Here is a 26381-nt window from a genome sequence, read left to right as displayed (position 1 = left end):
TTTCATTTGTTAAGGTTAATTTGATAATACAGCGCAGCTCACATAGCTCAACTCTTGGTACAACGAGTAAAATGGCTGCCACATATTCGTGCATTACTGCTAACAGATCTAGAATCGACAATGGGGGGGAACCACAACCTGCACACCAGCAAGGCCCATGCAAGAGGACACTGAGGCGTTGCTTGTCGGAAGAACGGCAAGGTGTTTATAAAAGCCTAGCTCGTGTGCCAAATACACGGTACTAAAAAAACTTTTCGCTTTGCCACTATCGAAATACGATCACTGCTGTTGAGCTTATACCAGTAACCAGAACATTAGTAGTACAATGCCACAACTAAGCTACCGCGACAAGTAGCAAAAAGAAAAAATGATCAATGTTGCTGTGTAGGTGGTGATGCAGCTCGGCAGATTTTAAATTCTGGGGAAGGACATACACAGATTTTAGACAAAAATTTATACTTTAAGACAACATATAAGAATAATGTTCCCATTAACAAAGAGCTTAAGCTTCCCTTGTGACACTTACAGGGGATAAGACACCAAATTTTGAGGTGATAAAAGCCTGCTTAGGCTTCCTCTGTATGCAAAAACACTCTATATAAAGTGTTGAAGACAGTCAACACCTAACACATATTTTATTTTCCTTCAAAGCGTGCCTAAAAGCTTGTTTTTGCAATCGAGACCCATTGCTAGCATGACTGACACTGACGCCAGTGCATAGAAAGCATAATGAAAGCTTTAACAACACAATACCACATTAAAGTAATGCACAATGAGAAGTGACCTCCAGCACCACTGTATTGGGCAAGCTTAAGTAGCGTCGGCTGCGAATTCACATTCACTCAGCGCATTGCCAAACTAGCCGAGCTTGCTGGCATTTCGCAAAGCACTTCGCACCTTCAGGAAAACCTGCCAAGACGACGTTGCAGAATTTAAGTGTGCCCATGCAGTTTGCATTCCAGGGTGAAAAATCATGTTAGTGGAGCCATCTATGGCACCAAGATGAGCCAGGCAAGCAAAGAATTGTCGTTGCAGAAGCCAAGTGTATTATGCTTCTTTGCTGCTGCGAATTCTCGGCAGCACTGTAATTTCTAATATGTTGCTTTTTCCAAACAATTTCCGTCAATTACACTCATTAAAAACAAAGGAGTGCATCTCTAATTGTGCTTGTCCAATGCATAAAAAAGTGTTGGGGTTGTCATCCACCATCCTGGTATCCCACAAATGCCTCTGTGAACACCAGAAAAAAGTACATGCTGGAATTCTCCATCAGACGATTTAAGCAAGAGGCCTCAGTGCAGTTGTTCGTGCAAGAGCAATGGATGCAGCACAGTGTGCGTCACAGCTTTGTAGGCTCACAATAGCACGCTTTATAGACAGTGACATCACTGTGTGATACAAAGCGCGGCAACCACAACTAAGTCTATCACATGAATAATGCGATATTGTTGATTTATTTATCGAGACTAAGTGAGTCTGCATGCTTGCATCACGCTTCCTAGTGCAATAAGAGATGTTTGAAACAAAGAATGCACACGTCAAAAATTTGATGTCTCAACCTCTTTACGGTGCCACTCACCAGGTTCGACAATTTTGAGCTGACGACCGCAATGAATACATGGGGCATTCACATGGGTGACATTACGTCTGCCAAAGTTTGCAACGCTACGCGCCACGAAAATGGGTCAAATTTTAAGATGAACGGCGCTTTCCTTTCTTTTCACAGACGCGTGCCCATAGAATGAGGGCATGACGTAGACGTAGAAATCGCCCTACATAGACGGCAGTGCAGTGACGTCAGTCCTTTACATAGACGACTATGCTCTGACATCGCGAACAGTAGCACGTGACAGGACAAAAATTATTTTACTTGACACCTGTAGCTTGTTTAATTGGTTGCTTGAAAAGATGACTAAAACTTGAGGTAAATGAGGAGACACAGAAAGGGAATGTGCATGTCTTTTTAATTTTTTTTCCCGTGAACTGCAACGTGATGCGGGGCTAATGTGCCTGCATATCACATGCGTTCGTGCCTCCGCGATTAACGGTTCGAGCAGACACCAGCCCTGGAAACAAAATTAATGGTCCTGCGCGTTAGAGAACTCATATGCTCATCTGTTCTAGTGCATCTAAACCAGTGTCTCTTGCTTGGGGGTTGGGCTAACTCGGGAGCGTCGTGCATACATGACGTTTGCTCAGATTCCGGAGATGATACGGAAGAGATTTGGTTTGTGAAGGTTACACAGGGCGAGCGGCAAGGAATCGAGCTCGCCTCCTCACATCATTCTTTCGCGCCGCTTCAAAATACCAGTTTTTTCAGCTCGTAATTTTTTGTGGCACAATGATTTTGTGGCACAATGCTCGTCAGACACACAACTACCACGGTCTAACTAAAACTTGTTATGGGGCCTGATGAGTGTCCCTTTCATGGCAACACAATATTTGATAAGCCAAAAGATGAAACAAGTAAAGGCAAACACTGACAAATTTTCAGCAAGGAAGAACTTTTATTAATTAACTAGCTTAACTGGGCATTCAGCTCTTCCTTACTGAGTTTCGCACTTTAATATCACAATGACGACACTCATGTCTTGTCACAGGCTATGAGCGCTTATGCGAATTCAGGTATGCTCATCACAAGAAAACTTTTTTTTAATTTGCCAGGCTGCCCTTGTGCTTGCACACAAATGCATTTTGAACCTCAGTTACAACAGTCAATGAGTGCCAACCACACACCAATATCTGAGGCATAGCAAGTCGGTGATAAGAGAAATAGAAAAAGTGCTTCAACTGGACCTTTTCTACTCCTGTATCCTTTCTGCTTATCAAACGTGTAACGCAAAGGTGTCATGTCTGCGGTCAAAGGAGGTATCACCCGTAGAGATTCAACTACATTTGGAGCAATTGCCAGCTAAATAATTTTACACCCTGTAGATGCTGACAAGTTTTGATATTGCGGTGCGTAGCCTAATTGAAAATAATGAAGTTACGTAGTTGCACAAATCCACAATTACAGTATTTTGAGGAAAATTTTAGTTGGCAGATATGAACCAGCATGCAGCAGAAAAGGATTTTACACACATTATGTTGCTCTTTTTAAAAGACATAATGATTGCTTTTAAATGAAACAAAACACTGCCAGTTCGCGACGATGCACTCAAGCTTTTTTAGACCCACAAGTTCACTGGCATAGTGATTAATGTGGAGGCACACACAGTCAGATTAAAAGGGCCCTGCAACACCTTTTAAGGTAGCCACCAATTGACCACACTCCAAGAGTTTATTACCCCATGCATTTCTAGCTACAAATTTTTTTCTAACATATTGAGCATAAGTAAAAGTGACAAGGACTTGTCACGGGCTCCGAGCACCTATCTCTTCTTTCATCCTTAAGAGCATGCCGGAGGCTGCACTCTGGGGATGACAAAAGGGCAAGAAGCTACAGCAGTGCGCTTCATAGCCTTGAGCATTTCAGACCACTGCCACACGGTAGCAATCCATGATGGCTGCAGTACCTACACAAGACACGGGAAGCATGGCTGTCACGCTAAAGTTTGGCCCCTCTCTGTGAATTCCTGGTGCGGACCAGCTTACTCCTGATCAGCTTGATTCAACATTCAATATATTAACCAAATCCAGACAAGCGTTTTTGGTTACGAGTGGCTGACCAACAGGCAGCCAAGGCATCTAACTTACAAGACGTGTGGGAGGCAGCAAACCCACTTCAGCAAGTGTACCGGCCGTTTTGGAAGCGCCAATATACATAGGTGAGTACTGTCACAGCGAGCTCAGTATCGGACAATTGACTGAGTCAGGCACCGAGCATCTAAGATAGCATAGGCGCAGAATAAGCACAGTGCTGCTGCACATATATGTAATATAAATAAAATATTAGGCGCATGCCTCTCGAACGAGATCAAATATACTAAAATACTTACTTTTTCGGTGTTTCTGAAGAGAAAAACATGTATACTTCACGAATTTTTTGCACCAAATAAAAAAAAGTAATACTAATATTATTGAGAATGTTTTCCGGATCAAAAAATTACTTAATGGCCATGCCTATGCCTACATCTATGTTGTTTGCTCGGAGGACCGCAACAATTTTTAGTTGTCTCTGAAATGAAATTGTAAATTCCCAGTTGCATGACGTTCACCAATATTTGGCTCATATGTTCACAGGAGCCTTGACTACTGATGAGCAGTGTTGTTTGACTATGTTCTAAAAGTGTTGCAGGGCACCTTTACAGGCAAACTCTAGCCAGTGGACTAGCCTGGACTACTCTTGTATGAACTGTGCAATATTTCCGAATTGCCCGAGACAGATGAAGCCATTAATTTAAGAAGCCTGTGTTCTACGTCTTAAGGTGTACCCTCACACAACTTAACAATTTACTACTTCATAGTAACCATGACAGTTTGGTTCCTAGTTGGCAAAGGAAGCAGGCACAGCCAAAGCAGTGCCCAGGTGCAATGTGTACAATCACAAGAGACTGTGCAGGCTAACCCTGCGACTGCTGCCCCATAGTTCAGCCATAGCCTATATTACAACTTAAATGTTTGCTGAAAAAAACATTTATCAGAACATACGAAGCTGTGAGACCAGTTACAAGTATGCCCACTTTTCCATTATGTGTCAAGTATGATGAACACTCCACAAATTCAAAAACAAATTCAAAAACAAATTCCATTACGTTTACCAACAAAACGTTACCCCTTCATTTCACATATTTCATAGGAAATGCTGTAATCACGAGAGCTGATCGGGTTAAATATCTGGGAGTTACACTTACCAGTAACCTCAGTTGGGAAACGCACGTTGAAAATGTGTGTTCCGGTGCACTGAAGAAATTATCCTTTTTGAAAAGAAAACTGCGTAACACTCCTCCCACGTTAAAACTAAAAGCGTATAAAGCACTCGTGCGACCAAAATTGGAGTATGCCGACATTATTTGGAGCCCTTGGCAACAATATTTGATTAAGAAATTAGAAAGGGTCCAAAATTTAGCTTTGCGCTTTATATATTCCGCTTACTCCCGACAACATAGTGTAACTAATCTACGTAATAGGGCAAGCCTACAAATACTAGAACAGCGCAGGATAATATCCAGATTAAAATTCGTCTACCAACTTCATCACGGGGACTTTAAATTATCACGGGAACGATACCTTCAGCAGCCTTCTAAACTTTCAGCTAGGACAAATCACAACAAAACGTTTAGGCAGCCACCCAGCCACATTAATGCCCACAAGTTCGCTCTCTTTCCTCGCGCAATTTTTCATTGGAACGCATTACCTGCAGAAGTAGTGAATGCTGCCTCGACGGCTTCATTCACTCAACAGATAGAAAAGATTAATTTCACCATATAAGTGATGTATGCTGAAAATAGTGTCATTTGAGTGCAAATCATCCGGCTACAAATGTTGAAAATAATCTTAGTTGAGCGCAGTTCTGTTGAACAGCGAGAAAATATATTTGACTTTTCTGTACTTGATAGTTATGTATTCTTTCATTCATGCCCTGTACTCCAGTGTATTACTAGTTATTGCTTGAATGTATTGTTTGTATCCCACTCCTGCATGGGCCCGGGTAGGGCCTGCAGTATCTGTAAATAAATAAAAAAAACAAAAAATCTGCCAAGGCTTCGTCACAGCTTGAGTGCAAACGAGTCTTGTTCATCTCAACAACAGCCCAACCTGGTATATCTGCTAAGCTATATAATTAAGGATATTTTATCTAAAACACCAATGAACTATGTGCACTCTTAGATCTGCTAAACAAAAAAGGCAACCCACTAGACAAAAAGCAAAACTTTTCAAAAGTAACATGAGGCACGACAAATACACTTATGCAAATACACTCTAGGCAGATAGCACAAGGCAATGTGACACCAAGATAGGTTCAACATAATAAATGGCCAATTTGCAGATTCTTTATTGGCTGTACATTTTACATGCCTTAATTCCTTTACATTTTAGAGAAATATTTAAGGCTATCCTAAGCACCATAGCCTTGTGCCAATGTAAATTCATGGTAGCATGTAATCAAAACAATTTTACACTGTATTGAGGACACATCTATGACATGATAAGCAAGAGCCGCGAGAAGTGCTCTCAGCCGGTTGAACAAAAAGCAGTCAAGCCTTTGCTCATTCAGTAGAGTCAGCTGCCACTATGCAGCAAATGCGTGGCACTAAAGCATGAAATAACAATGCAGCTAAAAGACATAACCTTGCTTATTTTTATCCTTAGAAAGGGTGTTGCTAAGTATAGTCATACATTTGCAGTCCGAGCATGTGCATATGCAGCAAGGTAGCACTAAAAAGTGGGTTCAAGGACACTTTTTCACAGGACACCCACAAACGCTGCTGAACACGTAAGTGCTGTGGTGATAGAGCCAGTCAAACAGGGCGCTTGCCTTGACGAAAGAAGCAAGAGAGCTTGAAGCCAACAAACTAAACAAAGCACATGTGACAGAACCTTGCTAGAGCCAAGCCGAGAAAAAGAGTGGGCCTGTAGTCGGGCATTGTGCGTTAGTGGGGGCCAACAACAGTGGTCTCGTCATGACTATCCAAAATTCCAACACATTAAAACCAATGTATTGAGAGCCACATGCTATCACGTTAGTGCAAATGAAGGCTCAGAGAAGCTGGAAAGGCATTTCGCATGCCTACATTCAGATCTAACATGCAAGAGAGCAAAGTTCCTTAGAGGTCCGACAGTCCAACACTGTGCACTTTATTTCTGCATGCTATGCAAGGCATAGATTGGTTCCTCATGCTTCCTTGGGGTTCTGGAAGCCATCCAGAGCACCAGAAGATAAGCAAAGGTCAGTAAGAGCGCACATGACGGCACAGTCTCGAACTGGATGACAATACACAACTCTTTCACGATGTTCCCCATCTGACATGAAAGAATATAACGTACCATGCCACAAATACCATAACAATTGGTAGATAACCCGTAGGTAATCTGCAGAAAGAACATAAACAAGGCCAATCACTAAACTTCATAAATGAAGGAAGGAGTTTTGTTTTCCCCCAAGACTGTGCAGTTGAGGCAGAAGTAAACAAAAAATTTGAGAAGTTGCTTTGATTTCCTATTCAACACATGCTCAAGGGAAATGCCTCACTCAGTGCAAATGCTGGAGCGTGTGTAGCCCAAATCAACAGAACTACACATGCAAAACTGATCAAACAAACCCATGCTCAGTTTGCACAATCTGAGACAGCCCATGCTGAAACCACCATATGCCCATCTGCAGGCACTGTTCTGACCACAAGACAAGCAAGAGAAAAGATAGCACACACAGACAAAGAAGGTGCTCTCTCCTTCAAATGTGTCATTATTACATCATCAGAACATTTCATCAAGGCACAGTTCCAAGCTTCCTTGACAGGCACTCTGTGATTTCAGCATACGATGTCAAAGGTCATACAAACAAATGTGTATCGTAGACCTACTGAATAGGATAGGTGTAGTACTATATTACTACTGCATTAGTCCTAGAAGAGCACACAATGCAACATGACTAATTGAAAAAAAAATTTCTTTATAATCTACTATGCTGTGTTCACTTTGGCCTAGACAGTCTCTAAGTTCTATGACTAAATATAAAGTATTAGCACAAATACTATGCAACTTTCTTATGTTGCAATTACTTATGTCCTATAGTGACCCCCCCCCCCCCCCTCTAAAAAAAGTGGTCAGAAAAAAAGCGCAATGTTATTTTAGCATTCTTACATCAATCATATGCTGAACGTGCAATGTCTGCCTTCTTGTAGCTTGTGCGCATTGAATACGATTACCCCAAGCCCACAGGCTGCTCTGGAGCTGCACACAAGTGCGTACTAGAGAATAAGCTGGACTATGCAAGTAAGCTATGAGGAGGAAGGAAAGAAAGCTTATAGAAATGATTGCTTGTTTGTATTTGCAAGGCAAAGCCCCACCACACAGCTGACCAAACTACAGGCCCTCTGTTCCTTGATCATGTTCAGTAAGAAAAAACGTATATGCCCACATCAGATTATCGTAAAAACCAGAATATGGGTCATACCGGAACATAGGTCGACTCCCCCAAACTATGAATCTCCAAAAAAGGAATCTTTGAAAACCGCATTATCGCGGGTGTGCCGCGATAATGGGTTGCCCGCAAGGTTGTGCCGCATTATCGCGGCTCACCCTTCCTTTGGTAAAAACGTGACACAACCAGCTACACAGTGTGACATTTCTTTTTATTTGGACACTAATGTTATGTGGCTAAACGCCAGAAGGCCACAAAGTGCTGTCACTCAAACTCATCCAAACATGAGTCCGACGAAGTCTGTTTTTCACTAGTAACGTTCCTGAGTGCATCGTCCTCCATTCCATCCAACGCGTTTCTGATGCAGCATTTTCAGAAAGACGGAAGCAAGCCGCCTCAGCGCAAAGCTCTCCCGCTTCATAAATTGATGCACCCACGATGGTGATCCCTTGTACTTCACCCTCGTGAGCCCAGAGTCGCACCCTATCTTGAGAGCTTTCACGTGGGTGCACTCTGCAGTTATAGGTAGCAACCTCTCACGCAGCTCCCGGACATTTGGCGAGAAGCGTTTCCAGTTTGGGGTGCACTGCAGTCCGTCCACGAAACAGTTTTTTTTTTTTTTTTATTTTTTTGCTGTAGGATGTGATGCAATGCTTTTGGCTCCTCTAGTATCAGACGCTTTTCTCTGATGCACCAAATTCTCGTTGTGCCACCAGGTTGCTATGCACTTCGGCATACTCGATCACTTTTTTTTTTTCTCTTAGAGCCTATCGAACACTGCCGTTGACTACCACTAATTTCTGAAGGAAACAGAAAAAAGAAAACAGCAGACTGACAAAGATAACCGAGGCAAAATGGCATTGCTAGTACACTGTAGGCCTTGCCTAGCCTTGCCTAACGGCGCCGCTGCTGATGCTCACGATGGCGATGGAGGCCTTCGACTTCAGCTGCCCATTGCTGTGAGACTTCTACATTTTTCTGCCAATGAGCGGTATATAATAAGAGAGTTGACTTTTCATTGCATATTTTTGCCAAAAAATTCAACCTATATTTCGCTTTTTATAGTATATATGTGTGAGCCTCTTGTATATCGAAACTGCTATAGCACAAACTTCAGAGGCGACAGACAAGACAATGCGACACACACAAAAGTGCTAACTTCTACCTGAATTTTTATTAGTGAAACCCAATTGAAGCCCAAACATGTACTCTTGTATATGCAATGAATATGCAAATGAAAGTCCCAGACATAAGCAGATCTTCTCTTTGTAAGCTCTCATAAGATGCGAAGCTCATAATATGCAAAAACACAAGATATTAATTTGGCCTGACATCTACGAGGACAAAGAAAAAAAAAAAAAAGCATACCAACACATGTAGACACCTGTTTCCTCTGAAGAACATCAGATGCGAGACAGCGAAGTGTACATTAAAACTGACATAAGCTCTATCTGAGTAAGCTTGTTAGACTGATACAAATAACACAGATAGCACTGAATGAAAAGCCAAGCTTAGGGTTTGTTTTCCTGGCTACTGTTGGGACCCTTTAGGGGGGACGCAACCTTGGTATCGCGAAAAATGGCGAGAAAAATAGATTTTTTGAAAATCAAGTTTACAATTTCTGGAAGCCTTTTTCTATTCGATTGCAAAATATCTACACTGAAAACCACACAGAAGTGCTTCAAAAAATTTGTTCCCCCTTCTAGGTAGAAAAACTTTTTCTGGAAATCGCGAGAAAACAGCGATTTTCAAAAAACTATAACTTCACGATGGCGCAGCCAAGAGTTGGCTGCTTGGGCTCATCAGAAAGAGCATTTCTCCATTTTTAAATTTCCTGCCTCAGCTGGCTCCTCCCTTTAACAACAAGCGCACAAAAAGCAAATGTTTGAAGGTCGTTTTGAGGCCCTTGATTGGCCGTGACCGCCATGTTGCCTCAGCTCGCCTCGCCATTGGCCCGATGCTCGCTCCGGCAGATCATCGTCTGCTGCTTGTGGATCACAAGAACATGGCTCTTGAAATTTGCTACTTTGTGACGTGTTCACGGCTCGACAATCACTTGAGATATAATTACACTTTAGTTAGAAGCTGTTAGCAGATGCACTATCAGATTATTAGGAGCGGGCGCATGGTCTACGAGCACGGCGCGTCATTGCAAGCGGGAGAGCGGTGTACGAGCGCAGCGCGTCATCGGAGTCGTCTTTCCAAACTCTGCTGACAGCGAGACTGCGGGCAAGAACAATGCCCTGGCGGACTCATGGCGACGTGCTTCTTCGCAAGCAACGAAGTTGTAAGCGGATTCAAAATCAGATTACTACGAGTGGGCGGGCAGTCACGAGTGTGGCGCGTCATCGGAGTCCTCTTTAAGCCTCACTCCGCTGACGGCAAGACTGCGGAAAAGAACGACGTACTAGCGTACTCGTGGTGACATGCTTTTTTGCAAGCAACAAAGCACATCACTCGCTAACTTCTCAGAACCGACGGGCATTTTACGCATCGGCAGTGGCTCCAACAGTCAAGCTTGTCAACCCCCCTCCAGTGCCAAAGATTGCTCGGAACAGTGGCTAGCTGTTTCAGGCATCGGCATTCGAAAATGCGATATCAATCGCAGTGCGTGCCGATTTTTTGTCATTGTAGCTATACATTTCGCGCATTGTCACTGAACAGTGCCGCCAAGTGCATCACGCGCCGACCACCCACTCCAGGGTCATATTCAGTGCTGTCAATAAGCTTTTGTGATAATATTTAGATGTTCTTAGAGCTGTGCTTGGTATCGCCAAGAGCATCTATGAATATTTTAAGACAATGAAAGCCTCGTAGATTAGCGTTTCCACGACCGGCCGTATGATGATGCGTTTCACGGCTAGAGTGGCAAAAGAGCATGTATGAAGCAGAGGCACGAAAGTTTATACGCCCGTCTCGCATCATTAAATAAACTGCTAAAAAATTCTTTTGCCATCAGTCTTCTGCCCATAACTTTGTTATTTGGAAAGAAGGCATAGGCTGTCATGGTGTGAGACATTTTTTTATGCAATAAGTTTCTTTCTATATAAAAAATATTCAGTGATTATTTGTAATCAAGTACTTAAATATGTTAATGAAAGGCACACTGAGCAGAAGCCACATGCCTGAGAAAACGAATATCACAAGAAAAAACCCGAGATCACACTTTTTAGGCATTTTAGAGGCGTAAAGAGAAGTTGAAACTTCAAACGCAGTTTTTTCAATATTTTTTGGGGGGCATTATGCTCAGCCCCTCCACGAGGTTCAATGAAAATAATTTGTCTCTCATTAAGTAATTGTAGTATTGTGGTATTGTGGTAAGTTTTGTGAGGCCATTCTTAGTGTCTGTGCCAATTTTCATCAATATCTAACCAGAAACAAGAAAGTCCGTCGAAAACGTCTGTCGAAAACTTCGACAGGCATTTTCTCACAAGTGTGTTTTGGACTTTGGACATTGTGCACTGTTTATTCAAAATGTAGCACGGGCATGACTGGACGAATTTTGATGCAGTTTCTGACAATGTGTGTAGGCAGCCACGATGATCTATATGAAAAAAAAAAAAGAGAAGTGATAAAAAAAAGTCTGAGATTGTCATACCCAATAGTCTTCTTTTGGCTAAAGATCAACACCATTTGCAGCTTCCTGGCATGTTTTGTTACAGCGATAAGCTTTCCACGAGCAGACCATATAAGTCGAACCACGTAGCATGATGTAACTGAGAACTACTCAAGGTATCATGATGAAACTGCATATTTCCCTATTCAAGACACTTATGAGTATGCATGCCAAATTTCATTGCTCTAGGTCAACAAACAAAAAAACGCCAGGCCTGCACGAAAGGCGCAGCACAGTTACAGCGAAAGCTAGAAGAGCGGCCTTTCAGAGCCTTTTCAAAACACTCATTGGGTGACTACTGCAAGCACACTTGCTTAATACCCACTAGGGCATTGATAATAAACTTTTGGGTGGTAGGCCGGCATTCACTACGCTATTTTTCGTCATTCTTCTGAGAAGCGTGGTATCCGCTAAACACTTGCAAGGAATTCGGTGCCAATCGTTAATGCAGTGGCTGACAAAGATAAGGAATTATGGCTTAAGTTGGTATGCACCACAGTTAATAGGGGAACAAGAACAAGCTTTTGTAATGGGTTGAAGCATTGGACAACCCACTCGTTACACTATGCGACGACTGGTTGTTCTTTCACCGTTTTAAAATGCTTTATAAGTCGTATTAACACAATTGCTTTCCCGACATCAAGCCTGCCTAAGGCAAGTTTGCTAACAAGTCCTAAGCACCAGCGTAGCTCAGTGGTAGAATACTGGGCTGGCACCCAGCCGACCCGGGTTTGAGCCCCACTACGTCTTTCGTGCTAGGTTTACCAACAAGTCGCAGGCGCCGGCGTAGCTCAGCGATAGAAAACTGGGCTGGCACGCAGCAGACCCGGGTTTCGAGCTCCACTGTGTCTTTAGTGCTAGGTTTTTTTTTTTTTTAATGTTGCGTGATGTGGTTACGGACGGCGGCGGACAACTGCGTGTGACCCGAGTTGTGATCTCATAACAGCTTTCGCTGTAAAAGTTTTTTTTCAACGCCACCTCCCCTTTAAGAAAAAAAGAAGGTGCACAAGGGCCCAGGGGTGAGTGTAATGCATCTCAAAGGCATTGCTTATAAAGACTATAGTCCTTCCTGGGATACTTGAACACAGACATTTGGTCGGTTTGTCTGTCTGTCACATGATTCGACCACCTGGCTAAAGATTAAGCGCTTGCTGAATATCCAGCAATCTTGAACTGGTGGCTGCGTTCATACTTGTGAACACTGTGAATCGAAAAGCAAATATTACACACAACTGAGGCGCAACTTCGATACGTAAGTATTAGGTGGTGTGTTCCTTTACTATAAAATGCATAGATATGTGATTTTAAAGACCCTAATGTTCCTTAGGCTGCACTGAAAATGCGACGATAAAGACTCTAGTGTTTCTCAGGCTTCGCTCAAAATGCGATGCTATGCACGAAAAAGCCCTCTGCCAACGATATGGTACTGCCAACTGGCAATGGCCCTGGGTTCTACACAAGCTTGTTTCCCAACACCGCTGCCAGATGGCGTCCATATCTCACGCAGTGCCTCCTGTATTTTATCAATGCCAGCCAGATGTGTCAGATTCAACAGAGAGTAGGTGCTGTCTGAGGCAAGGCAAAACATAAATGGCCACTTGATGAAATACAACCCCCTCTACAAATTCATTAGCACGGCCGGCAGAAGACCATGATCGTTCGATGACATTTTCAGTAAAGCACGCAGATATGCGGCCTTCTTTTATGATTTCCTCACTCTGCAACCCGCTACCAAACCAGACAGGTCATACCTGCTATTTCGAATGCTCAGGTAACCTTCAAACACAGCAGTTAACTTCATGAAGAATATGCTCCGAAAGTACTGAATGTTTGGTTTCTTATGCAGAAATATCTAGATGCTCCAGTGCCGTATTTATTCACTTTAATACATACTCCTTCTAGCAAAAAAATAAATTTGTAGTGTTTTCATTTTAAAGCCACTATATTGTTATAACAAATGCCACAGCTTAATTAAGACAACTGCAGACCAATTCTCACCCCTTGGTGTTCGCATGCATACTATAATCAATCGCAAAAAAGTAGCCCCGGTTGTGTTCCATCGCCACACAGTAGAGCCTCAGTGATACGACTGTGGCTCGTACAAATTTTGGGGCGATACAAATTATTTAGTGGTCCCGGACAAGGTCCATTAGCTGGCAACATAATTGAATATGGTTGTTGCGAACCGACTTTCACCCCATGACATTTGATACGAACATACACCAGCGTGCAGACACGAACAGGCTGCCTACTCTGTTGCGGAAGATGTAGCAGCATACAACTACATTTAGTAGTACAGTCAAATCTCGATAATTCGAACTCGAAGAGGCCCGAAAATTTGTTTGAATTAAAAGAAGTTCGAATTAATGAAAGCTAAATAAACGGAGGGCTCTTCATGCAGTGGCACATGTGCATTGAGCTAACACACAAGGGGGAAGTTTCAGAAGACTTACTTTTATTCACAAATCATAGGACATACGTTATTTGAAGTAATCGGTGATGCGCATCTGCACACGTTTTCCTTGAAGCGAGTCAATCAATTTTGCACGCAGCTAGCAAAGCATTTCTACTTTGGCTTCAGCATTCTCCTGGCAAGAGAAGTTGGGCGCAGAAATGTCCAGCGCCGACACTTTCTAGAGACGAGAACTACGTCTGGGTAGAGGAGCGCAGCCGCAGCATGGCCAGCACGTGACGAGAAAGGAGGAACGTCTTCAAGCGGAGAGAAGCAGATTGGCATTTGAGAGAAAACCAACACTCTACAACAGCTTTTATTTTTTTGCTTTCTTTGCGCACATCATTGAAAGGAGAAGGGTTACGTGGCAGGGACAGGAAAAGGGGAAACGTGGCACCGGCGCGTGAGAGACCCCCCTCCCCCTCAAGGAGCAGAGCCGTGCTCCCGCAAGGGGCAAGGGCTGCAGAAGATACAGCCTTTTTCCTTTCCTTCAACCACACATTCATTCGACCCAGCGACAGCTTTCTTTTTTTCCTCTCTCTTTTTGCGCGCAGCGTTGGAAGGAGAAGGGTCTTTAGGTGGCAGGGACGGAAAAGAGAGAAGCGTGACACGGGCGTGTCGCAGATCAGCATTTAAGAAAGAGTACACTCCACCGCAGCCTTTTCTTTCCTTTTCATTTCCTTCGCGCAGAGCGTTGAGGTGTCGCAGGTGCCGCCACGGGATTGGGCGGGGTGCTGAGAGCATTTTCGGAGCGCGGTATGTTCGAATTAACCGTCACAAGTGCTTGCGCCTTCGAATTACCGGGCGTTTTCGCCCATCAGAATACACATAGCTTTGATGGGGCCTCATTGTGAGTTCAAGTTAACCGGAAGTTCGAATTAAGCATGTTCGAATTAATGAGATTCGACTGTATGTGCTGCAAACATACAACTAAATTTCCTCCCAAACCTCAAGCTTCCCCATACGCACAAAAACCATGCGGGGAAGACAACTGTAGATACTAAGTTGTTTTTTCTATGCAAACATTTTTGCACATGGACAAGACAGAAGCAGAATGACAAAGTGTCTCTTCTTATTGGGTTTCACCACTAATGAACAATACTACCGAATTCAGCAACGATGACTACTGCTAATTGGACAACATTATGAAACCTGTTCCCGGAACCAGGCTTCTATGCATTTTTAAGAGCCTCTTCTCACATGTCAATCAGCTAGCCATAACTCAGTAAACAACAAAAAAAGCTCACTCCTACCAAAGGTGACAAAACCAAGCTCTAGCATTTACTGCGACTATGCTAATGTTAGCCAAAGCAATGTTTGTTTCATTCTGTAGTTTTTTTTCTTCCCCAAGTAGGCATATGACTGCTTCCCAAACTCTTTTGTGAAAGTGAACACATGACCAAACACCATGTACTATTAATAGTCACATTTTTAAGACTTCATGCTTCTTTCTTCTTTCTTTGAGCTTGGCTAAAAACTTAGCCGGGACACTATGTAAAATTTATGCAGCCCTAACGCAATTTCATTCGGAGTGCAAAGTACAGAAAATGGCTTGCAACCATCCTGAAGATTTAAAATCAAAGCACCCATGCCCCTTATGCAAAGGTGTTGCTAAAAAAAAATACCACGTCAAGAAGACTGAAATATCTTAACAAACACCTGATCTTTCACACAATCTTAGCTTAACAGAGCTTACACAGAGAAATGACCAACTTAAATGGAAACTTTCATTGCAGAGAATAGGCACATAATGCCATTAATTATATAAAACACCACAGCACAGCATATGAGTTCCCATTACTTGGGAATAAATCACAGTTACTTTTTGCGCGAAAACAAAAACGAAGCAAAAAAGCATGCCACCAGCACAGATCACCAAAAGGAGTTTAAATGCGAACTTGTTTATGCTCATTTCTGAAACAAGAGCAAAAATTTAAAAAAAAAAAGAAGCTGGAGAGAAGCCATGAATCCTGTCAGGCAGATGCCTTTTTTTCACCTGTTCACTAGTGCGCACAATTACAGGATAACAGAGTAATTCATTCAATAGCAATACGGATGGCATGTAAATGCAATAGCCAACACCCCCATGCTATTTCTGTTGCCTCAGGTATCGCACAGGCATGTTTATCACTGCTCCCAAGCAACGCCACATGCTTTTAGATCTCGAGATGGCAGCTATGTCTCCGGCAATGTGCACCCAAAAACCCTTCGAGCCCTCTATGCTAGTCTACAACACTCGTCCACACTTTGTCTACAAGTTGGTTAGAACCCCTTCTTCTCAGTCCTACATGCCAGCTAGTACTTCACACGGTGCTACAATTTCGCGCAAAAAGTAATTGTTCTTAACTACTTACCTGTCTCAGTTGAGCCTTGCCGAACAAGCACGGGTGGCTTGAAGGGCCCTCCCTGACGGGCCCGAATCACTGCCTTTTTGGACGGCGCCGGACACTGAGCCCCAAGCTCAACCCCAGGTGTCAACGCAACAGCACACACACCCTCTTCGCTACCAGGACCACTGCCTTCCATGTGCAGAGGCACTGCCTGCAGGTTGAGGAAATTTAAATGTATCAATACCACTGCAATAAACGTGATACAAACAAATACAGAGAAACTTCGATTAGACGCCCCCCCGCTTTCACGACGACTCGCATTTTTACAATGGGTCAGCTTGGTACCAGCCAAATCACCATATAAATAATCTATTGAAAACCTGTGTTTTGGGACACAGTTTTATGTTGACCCTACATCTTACGACGACTTTCAAATTCCGTCCAAAATAAAAAAAAAATCACCTTTAGTCACACCAAACGTTCACCAAATACGCACGAGTGTAAAATATGAACTTGCACTCCTCTACGTTGATGATTAGACAAGTAGAAATCGAGACAGGATGTCTTAGTTATCAGAATGAAAAATTTATTCTTCTGGCAGTTCAAGCACTTCTGCACACGCTTCGAACATGTGTGAACGCAGGGTCGTTACCTAAAGAAGCTCCGTCCAGAATAGCTTCAGCTGACCGTAAAGCTCTTTTCTGAGATCCTGATATTTTCAAGTTTTCGATCTTTAGTACTTTCCTTGGTTGTCATACAGCTGATCTCCTGCCTTGGCTTGCGACACTCGCAGTCACAAGCTTGAGCATGCAAAAGGACACGATGCAGCTATTTTCACCATGCAAAATAACTTTCACTTGATTTCAACACTCATTGCAACATCAGTACATCTCTAGTTGCCCTTTACAAGGCAACAAACTACAATGCACACAGCTCATTCGAGCACGAAGGCATTCTACGCAACCTTGTGAACTCGTGGTCCATCGCCATTATGTGATGGCAATGACACTGTGTCAAACTCTCTGACGGGAGGCTGTTGGCAATGCAGTTTCAGTTTCGTTTTTATGCCTGGGCAATTTTTAGACTCCATTTATCAGGAGAGAGATGCACATTGAATACGATTTTTTTTTTTTAGAATAAATATTCGCTCGCACCTGTTTCAACTAAGCAACTAAGTAAGCTACCCTTGGCAAGAATAATTTAATCTACCTTTCTTGGAGAAGCCCAAGGTCACATCGTGGGCTTATTCAGGTTTTCTGTACCTGTTTTTTGTGCAAGGCTGAATGTCGCTACATTTATTCCTATATTTTCGATTATACAATGCCTAGATTATACGACGGTTTTGTGTGGTTTCTCGAAAGCCGTATAATAGGGGTATCACTGTATATTAATATGTGAAAAAGTCACAAGAAAAGGAACACCTTTTTATTAACCACAAAAAAAACAAGCAGATCCCCAGCTCACGTTCCATACTTAATCAAGGGCCATAGCAAGGTATGCCTGTTGGCAAACAGTCAACTGCAGGCTTACTTTCTGTCATCTAAAAACCATTATTCAGATGGGACACCATATTGTTTGCTTCAACAATGTAAATAAATGAGCACAAAAAATTAAATACGGGGTGCTTCAATAAAGTCTCTAACTCATTAGTGCATAGTACTGTAAGGAGCTGTGTACGCTTCACCTTCCGAACACCTATCACCTAGATCGTGCTCTACCAACCCGACTGCCTTAACAACCCGACTGCCTTAACTTGGAAACTTGCCCCAATCAGTCAAAATTGAAGCCAACAGAAGTTAATTGTGCAACACAAGTGCTAACGAGGTAAATCTGCACAAAAAAACAAGAACAGGCCTTTTTTTCCACTCCTCATTTTGAGAGAAAGCTCAACACAGATAATTTTCTGCTTACCTCAATACCATGTCCCTTACTCATTCCTATTTCTATTTTAGCTTTCATAAGCTGGAAGACAATACTGTCACTAACTGGTAATTAAATTTGAAGAGTGCTAACACAGACACACAGTAAAACCTCGTTGATTCGAAGTCACTGGGGCCATTAGAAATCTTCGAATGAAGTGGGCTTTCGAATTAACAGAACATACAAATAAGTGGCATGCAAGGAGCTTGGAATTATTCCAAGTATTCAGGGCTGGTCGTTGGGTAAATCATGTCCCGCTGGCGTTGCGAGACATTCAATGTGTTTCCTGCACGTCACTACTGCATTGCAGTGAAGCAGATTGTGTTTTCTGCAAGCTCACAATTTGGTTGACCGCGAGACTTTTTTTTTTTATTAAAGACGATAGTCTTTCTTGGGGACCTTCGATGCAAAAAATTTGGTCTGTATGTCTGTACATTTGTCTGTTTGTCCACCCTTAACAACATCCTCGATACCCTAAACAAAAAAAGGATACCCCAAACGACCGACCCCATCCGCAGCGTGCACCAATATTGCTCAAGGTTCAGCATTCATACTTGTGCGATTGTCAATTAAAAAGTAATTATTGACCACATCTGAGGCACCATAGCAACACGTCAATATTTTGTATGTATATCTTTTACTAGACAAGGCCTACATAAGCAATTCTAAGGACCGCAGCGTTTATCACGCTGCGCTGACCATGCAGCGCTTGCGCAAAAGGCAAGTGTTTCCAACCCTTTGCTAAGACGACACTGTGGTGGCACCTACCCGTCGCCTTGCGTTCCACACCTTATCACCTCCAAGATGGGCGCGCACGCCGTGCGCGCGCTTCGTTTTCCAAGATAACTGCCAAATGGCGCTCATGCCCCACATGTGATGTGACTTGATGTGCTGGTTTGCCTCCGCTGCACGCTTGAGGCACTTTAACGCAGCACCTCCAGAATACCATTGACCAACTTTCTTGCGCAGAACATTAAATAAACGTTTTGTTCACTCTCTCCAGACGCAAGACTATCGTATTTCGACAACATTTGCAGTGTAACATGCAGATACGGGGCCAATTTTTTTTTGTGCACATGAAGGAGCGAAGCTGAGGCGCTTCAGTTGCCGCTTATTAGTATCAATACATTCAATTGCCTTGTATCTCTTAAGGGCCGTCATTTCCGCGGATTTGCAGCGAAATCGAGATCGATAACTGGCACATGGCACCCAAAGTTATCGCATTAACCGGGCTAGAGCTGACTGGCGCTTCGAATTACACACTCAGACTTACATTGGAAAATACAGGACAGCAGAAATATTTTGAGTTAAGCGATATTTCAAAATAACAGAGTTCATATTAAAGAGGATTTACTGTATGTAGTCATGAGAAAATATAAGGCTTTTTTGAACAAACAGCCAAAAATGTCTGTGCCATATTCTCGAATAACCACTTTAAAGGGCAATGTAATTTTTTCACAAAAACATAAGACATCAGTCTCTAAAAGCAACGCCTTTCATTGCAAGGCATACAGTGCAAGGCATGGTGCTTTATCATAATGCATCACCAGAAACATGCAGTCATTTGCCAGCCTGTTCAGCTTTAATGATGTGAAATACTGCACAAGGGAACATATCTTGGAAAGTCACAGTCCAGGAACTCAGCCAATGTTTGTAACCCCATGACATACACATATGCACTTACGTATGCAGGGGTGCAACAGCCGAACTAGCATTTGCAGCAATTTTTAGAGCAGCAAAATGTTACTTTTCGAGCACTAAAATAAAAATTTTGAGCAAGTTACAGGGGCAAAAATTTTTATCATGAAAGACCTACTTTGGAGCAGTGTTAAAAAGAAGGCTTCCATTTTGAAAAAAAGGTATGTACAAACCATTCAACATCCCCTAAATCGTGCAGAATGAATATGAGCACTGCTATTTTAATAAAAAGTAGTATATTGAACCACCTCACTACGCAAACAATGATAAAGTCCACATTAGCATTTGCCATGCCACTCAAATTTTTGACACTTTCAGGATTCAATTGTGGATTAGCCAAGCTGGTGACCTTAGCGGTGGGGAAAAAAAAAAATGGCACAACGTTTTGGTTTTTTTTTTTTAGGGCTGCACAAATGTTATACAACGCTCCAAATTATTGCCAGTAACTTTTTTAAATGTCAGTGATCATACTAGTATTTACAACTATGCAGCGTATACACGCATGAGTAAATAAACAAACTTCTGTGTTCTGTGACTAATGCTAACAGCCCCTTCTGAATTTTTAAACGCTTTTTTGCAGGCCACTGGTGTACTGCAGTGAAGGTGGTCTGAGCAACGTCCTGCACGGGTTAGAACAAGGCCAAGAAATTTTCAAACCGCTACAGCACTCTCCCCCCCCCCTTTTTTTTTTTACGAAAGAGTTAGGTTTGGGGCACAACTTTTCAGTAGATAGGGTAACAAAGGCACACGCCCATTGGCCCTGCGATGACACCGCATATCTATCGTATGCGCCGTTGCTATGGCAATCAATATGCTCGCCGGCAACGTGGACGTTCAAAGCACGTCGAGTTGGATCGCGCGCAGTAACATCGATATACGCTTTCAGCTTTAGTTCCTAACATGCCATAACCGTGTTTACTGACTAGAATATTCATATTTGCCGAAAAGTGTTGCTGGATACGGCAACATATTTTGGTCTTCAAGTTGCGCTGTATTCGCTGCGATCAGCAGACCGATGCAACGTTCTTACTTGATCTGGTCGATCACTTTTCGAGAGTGTCCTATTGTGATTTAAGGTAAAGGTCGGCGCACGTAGATCCCTGGACTAATTGAGGACGCAAACTTCAAATGGCCACCGTGGCCTTCATTCCTCACTAAAATTAGCCCAGCTGAAGAAATTTTGAGGCTGGTCGGGCATTTTGGCGCAGCGTGGCAAAATTTCGACCAATGGAGGGTTTGAAGAACCTTGGGACTCCAGCTTCGGCACAACACTTCGTCACCGCGGATGACAACCTCGCGACCTGTGGGCTGCGATCTGTCAAAGAACTGGTGAGGCAAAGGGGATAGAGTCCGACAGTGATGGTGAAGACGCCGACGTGTGCGAGGTCCTGCCGTTGACGTCGGAAAACCACCACGCCCTCGATCTCCTGTGCCGCACCGTAAGTGCCGAAAGCGTCAGTGAAGAAACCACGGCACGGTTTTATGCCTTTCAGACGGCTTTCTTGAGGGACAACGAAGGCAAAAAAGTTAAAAAAAACATCATGGACTTCTTCAGAAACTAGTAGTTGACTTTAATAAAGCTCTTGTTCATTTTCATGATCAGCTTTAACTTGTTTTGGTTCATACGAATTCGGAATGATACGAATATTTTGTGTGCTCCCTACTAATTCGTATCGAGATTCTACTGCAGGGTGCATAGCGACCACGAAAAAAAAAATTTACGGGTTTTTAAGGACTTTCAAGGCCCCAACTAAGGATTTTCAAGGACTTGAGAAATAACATTTTCTAAGACCGTAGAAAAACAACAATTTTTTACAGCATGGAAGCACATATTTTACTGTAAGGAAGAAAATGCAAGCACAATTTTCATATATGCTGCTTTCATTGCACTGTTTTCTGCTGATTTCAACATCCATTTTGCTGATTCACCTCACAATCGTACTGCACACACATACACACAAAAGGGGACTAGGTTTCATTGTACGGTTTTCGGCTAATTCACCTCACAATTTAGACGCATTGCACACACGCACAAAAGGGGACTAGGTTTCATACCACTGTTTCCTGCTGATGTCAACATCCCTTTTGCTGATTCGCCTCAGTATCTAGGACGTATTGCACACATACACACAAAAGGGGCCTATTTTCAAACAGTGGACTCGAGATATTCAGTACTCGAAGCTTCCCTTCAGGTTTTAAGTTCCAGAAGCTTCCCCTTCAGGCTCTCATACATGTCTGCAAGTTCCAGGGACTTCTCGTTTGCAGTTTTTCTTAAACTGTTGGACTTCACAATCAAAGTGATGTCGCTTGTGGCTTCCGCCCGCAGAGCGTACTTGTCGGCACAGGCTGTTAAGTCAGCGATTGTTGCTTCCAGCCTCCTCTTCTTTGTCTTGATGCTCTCTATCTCTTCTTCAATGTGGCTTCTCTTTGATGCCCTTGTCTGCTCCATCACTTGTTTTTTCGTATCCTCCAAGTAGGCCCGATAACGGTTGTGTGCGGCTGCGACAGACTTCTGCAACTCCTTCGTTATGGCAACGTTCAGGATGCCACCAGCTTTGCTTACAGCATCACAAACGATTCGCTGTGACACATACGAGATGTCCTTAAGGTTTTCGACAGAGACCTGGCGGTTGACGCTGAAGCCTCTTTCAACAGTTGCCTGCCCATGGCTCAAGATGAGAAGAAGCCGGATAACCTTCCACAAGTGCATGTAGGATGAGTCACCCTTCAACAACTCAAGGGAGAACTCGTCCAAGCCAAGAGTGTGTTTGTCAAACTGCCGCAGGTTGTGTTACTTTTCTTGCAGAAGTTCTGTGTATTCCCCAAGGACAGAATCGCGCTCATGCTCACCTAATCGACCAACTGCAATAAGTGCACCTAGGACCTTTCTGAAGCCTACAAGGCAGTCATCTGGCTTTGAGGCCATTTGACGGGGATCAAAAGATGACAGGTTCCTAACCAGATGGTATGTCAGTGGGCTTTTCTCCAGAATCTTCTTGGTTGTGCTTATAAGGAACTGTTTGCATTCCATCCTAAAGGCAAATACATCTTTGGCGCTCACCTTCGCGGCTTTGAGTACTTATTCAGCAGCGTGCCCAATATCAACTTTCTCTGATGATACATGGTTATTTGGGTCTGCGACGTCCATCTTCAGCACGCCGACAACTCCTGTGGAAGCGGACAGCACCGAGCACTTCACGAATCTCGCAAGAAGCTTCCTCACGAGGCACTCGAGATCTCTTTTCAAAAGGAACACCAGTGGTTTGTCCAGCTGATATTCCAAGAGGAACGGTTTTAGAATCATCACGATGCCCAGAGCAAACTTCAGTTTGGCCAACAGCAGTGGGTCCTGGCAAAAGTCGCTGAGCTGGATGAACGATGCACACTTTGGCAAGTGCACCTCTTTCTTTTTTGCACATGCGACGTACTTTTGCACGTCACCCCAGAGGGTTATGGCACGTTCAATGACGGGAACATTTTCTACCCAGCGACGAGAAGCGAAGCTGAGAGGAAATGTTACTTGGCCTGTCACAGTAGAGAAGTCTTTCCTTCGCGCTGGCGCATCATGAAAAATGGCACTGAGGCTTGAAAGGAGATTCTCTAGGCCCCATTTGCTGGCAACAACGTCCGCCCTGTACGCGTTATGTATGGTATGAAGTCCGCAAGTGCCCAGGTCCAAACACTGAACTTGATGGTTCTGCTGCAGGTATTCCTGCATTCCTCTAAAACACTTCAGGTTTACATTAGGGCCATCCATTGACAGCTGAACAGCTCTCACCAGCGGCAAATCTTCCAGGGCACCCAGAAGCTTCTCTTGAAGGTCTTCGGCAGTTGAATGTCCCATGAACACCGACGTATAAAACCTCGTGGTCACCCGCTCGGGCAATGTGCTCCAGTAGCGCACATGAATGTCCATTTGTTTCCTCTGCAGGTAGTCGTTCAAAGACTCGTCGAACAGAACGGTGTAACCGTCCGACTGCTCCAATTCGCGTTGCAGGCACGAGAGAAAAAACGGTCTCAGACCATGGCACACCACGTATGCAGATTTCCTCTCACTGCAGGAAAATGCCTTAGCGATTTCACTGTCCGGAAACATTTTCTTGAAAAGGTCCCCCGTATGTGCGGACGATTTGTAGGAGTAGTGCACCGTGACCATTTTCAGGGTCCACAGTATCTCCGCGTCGACCACACTCTCATGAGCTTTGCACAGGCTGCTCACATCTGACGACGTTGAACTTGAAGGAGTTGGCTCGACGCGTTGCTTCTCAACAGCTGTGAAGTGGCTCCGCACAATACTATGAGGTGTGGTTGCTGTCATGTTCTCCACATGCTTTGCGCTTTTCATGTGACTTTTGAGGGCAGACTCCCCCATTGACGACACGTCGAATGTTTTTGCACATATCTTGCACTTAGCTCGATGCGAGTTCGATGTGTCCGGAGAAATCCACTCTTTATAAGCAGCACCGGTTAACCAGGCGTGCTGGAAGTTGCATTTTCCCGGCATATTGCAGCTGCAGAAGACGACTTGGACTATCCACAGACCATGTTTCCCACTACACCGGTAAGGTAGGCTTAGCTTTGGCCGTCGCTACCGCTGAGACCACGCCAGACTGTCGTACAGTCGTACTGCGCCACGGAGGAAGGAAAAAGGTAAGGAGAGGGCATGCCCAGCCGGCGCAGGGCGTAAAAATGTGGCGGAAATGACATCATGGCAACCATATTCAGAAGGCACAATGGCGGCGTTGCTATGGTTACGTGTTGCGCAGTGGAGTGAGTCTAGCAGTGAGCGGCCGCGGCTGGCGGCGGAATGTGTGCCTCCCCAGGTCTCGTGCTGAGCCGTGGCAGACAATATCTGTGCTCTGCGCCACGTTATTGGTTACGCACTGTTCTCCTGGCTGTTACATTACTCTTAGCAACTTTTACAAATCCCTTTGTCCATCACGGGGTTTCAACAGTGCGTAGAACAAGTGCATATCCATGTGTCGTGCGGCTAATGATGCGGATATGAAGCAGTTAGTGCTCAGCGAAATTGCGTTGGGCACCATGACGAAGCTGAATGACGACGACCGCCTTGCAGGTCAGTGACGGTTGAGCAGTGCTCCTGCTTGTGACAACGGACGACGCTGTTGAGCCCAGCAAGACGCCATGAGGACCATGTGCACATACGTAGTTTCGTGTTGTGTGTGTACAGTAACAACTTGCATGTGCGTATTAAAACACCTTTTCTGTTCCGCTTGGTACACTCTCCACCAGCATTGCATGTAATCTCAACATAACAGCAACCACGTTCAACTGTCACTAGCACCGTGCTCAAAGTCACCACGGTCGCAGAACGCTGGCACCGGTGATTTTCACGCGGAACACGGACACAGTGGCAGGACGCTGCGTCGGCCGCGTGGCGGAATCCAACCGTAGAAGGAGCACGACCGATCTTGTTGTCTGCACAGTTACTGAATTAATGACGTGAAAGCACTCGCCGTTGTCAGTACATCTAGCGCGCGTTCTCTCATAGTTGCTTCTTTGTCGGCGAGCTGTTACTCCCTGTTATTACTCGGACGAAGCGATTTCGCTGAAGGTGTCCAGCTGACTCAGAGTGATGAGCCCAGTTCCATTAGTTTCGGATCGTCACGACACACGCGCTGCGCAGCCCACGTGCTTTCCGAGCCGGAGAGGGAGTCGCGCCTTCTGCTTCGCATTCATATGTAAACAAGAGAGGAGAATTTGCCTACTCAATATGGCCGACTTCTGGCTTCATCGCGGCTTCACAACGAGTGACGTCAGGGCCGCTCCTTACCTTTCCTTCCTCCGTGTACTGCGCAGTAGCTACAGGAGTGGAGTGGATTGGATGCCTTGCTGGCTCCAGTACATAGTTGCCAGGTGTTCAAGCGGAATCCGCTAAAACTGGTTGAACCGAAGCCTATTGACGAGATTCAAGGAAATTTAAGGACTTGAAAAAATTCAAGGGTTTTCAAGGCCTTAAAAATGCTATTATCAAATTCCAGGGTTTTCAAGGGTTTCAAGGACTGCTACGAACCCTGTACTGTACTGAGTGTCAGTAACGACAGACTGCCATCAGTTAGTTTCCATGGCCCAGCAATATTTTTAACGAATTCCATGACAATTTCCGGATTTCTTTAGACACGCCCATATTTCCTGACAATTCCAGGTTTTCCAGGATATTACACACCCCAAAAAGTCGCAACATGTTGCCTCCTATTTCAGCATGTCACTGAAACTTTCGATATGATGCAATTGCCAACACCAGGCACATGGGAAGCCTGCCGACACAATGAGACCAGCATTCGCCCCCAACCACTGACTCATTTATATAGTAATCCTAAC

The 26381-nt window shown here is 44.0% G+C and overlaps 2 protein-coding genes across 6 annotated transcripts in view; both read right to left on the bottom strand.

The window, feature by feature from the left end:
* LOC119160912 (uncharacterized) overlaps positions 1-26381 on the bottom strand; it is a 256608-nt gene that overhangs the window by 189382 nt on the left and 40845 nt on the right. For 4 of the 5 annotated variants that reach the window (XM_037413180.2, XM_037413184.2, XM_075880454.1 and 1 more), the window contains 2 exons: positions 16446-16632; positions 6928-6972 (listed from right to left, as the gene is read on the bottom strand). In XM_037413180.2, the coding sequence (XP_037269077.2) occupies positions 6928-6972; positions 16446-16632 (232 nt within the window). The remainder of the gene's footprint in view (positions 1-6927; positions 6973-16445; positions 16633-26381) is intronic. The other variant, XM_037413182.2, reaches the window with a different exon arrangement.
* Positions 21385-25559, bottom strand: LOC142776566 (uncharacterized). Its single transcript, XM_075880455.1, has 2 exons — positions 22042-25559; positions 21385-21968 (listed from the first exon to the last, which is right to left on the bottom strand). The coding sequence occupies exon 1, from the start codon at positions 24541-24543 to the stop codon at positions 23119-23121; it is 1425 nt and encodes a 474-aa protein (XP_075736570.1). The 5' UTR covers positions 24544-25559; the 3' UTR covers positions 21385-21968; positions 22042-23118.

Source organism: Rhipicephalus microplus, chromosome X (assembly GCF_043290135.1).
Source record: "Rhipicephalus microplus isolate Deutch F79 chromosome X, USDA_Rmic, whole genome shotgun sequence".
NCBI lineage: Eukaryota > Metazoa > Arthropoda > Arachnida > Ixodida > Ixodidae > Rhipicephalus > Rhipicephalus microplus.
This window is presented reverse-complemented; position numbering and strand designations above follow the sequence as displayed.

Coding starts and splice junctions, on each gene's coding strand:
- LOC142776566 (XM_075880455.1), bottom strand. CDS start 24,543: ATGCCGGGAAAATGCAACTTCCAGCACGCCTGGTTAACCGGTGCTGCT.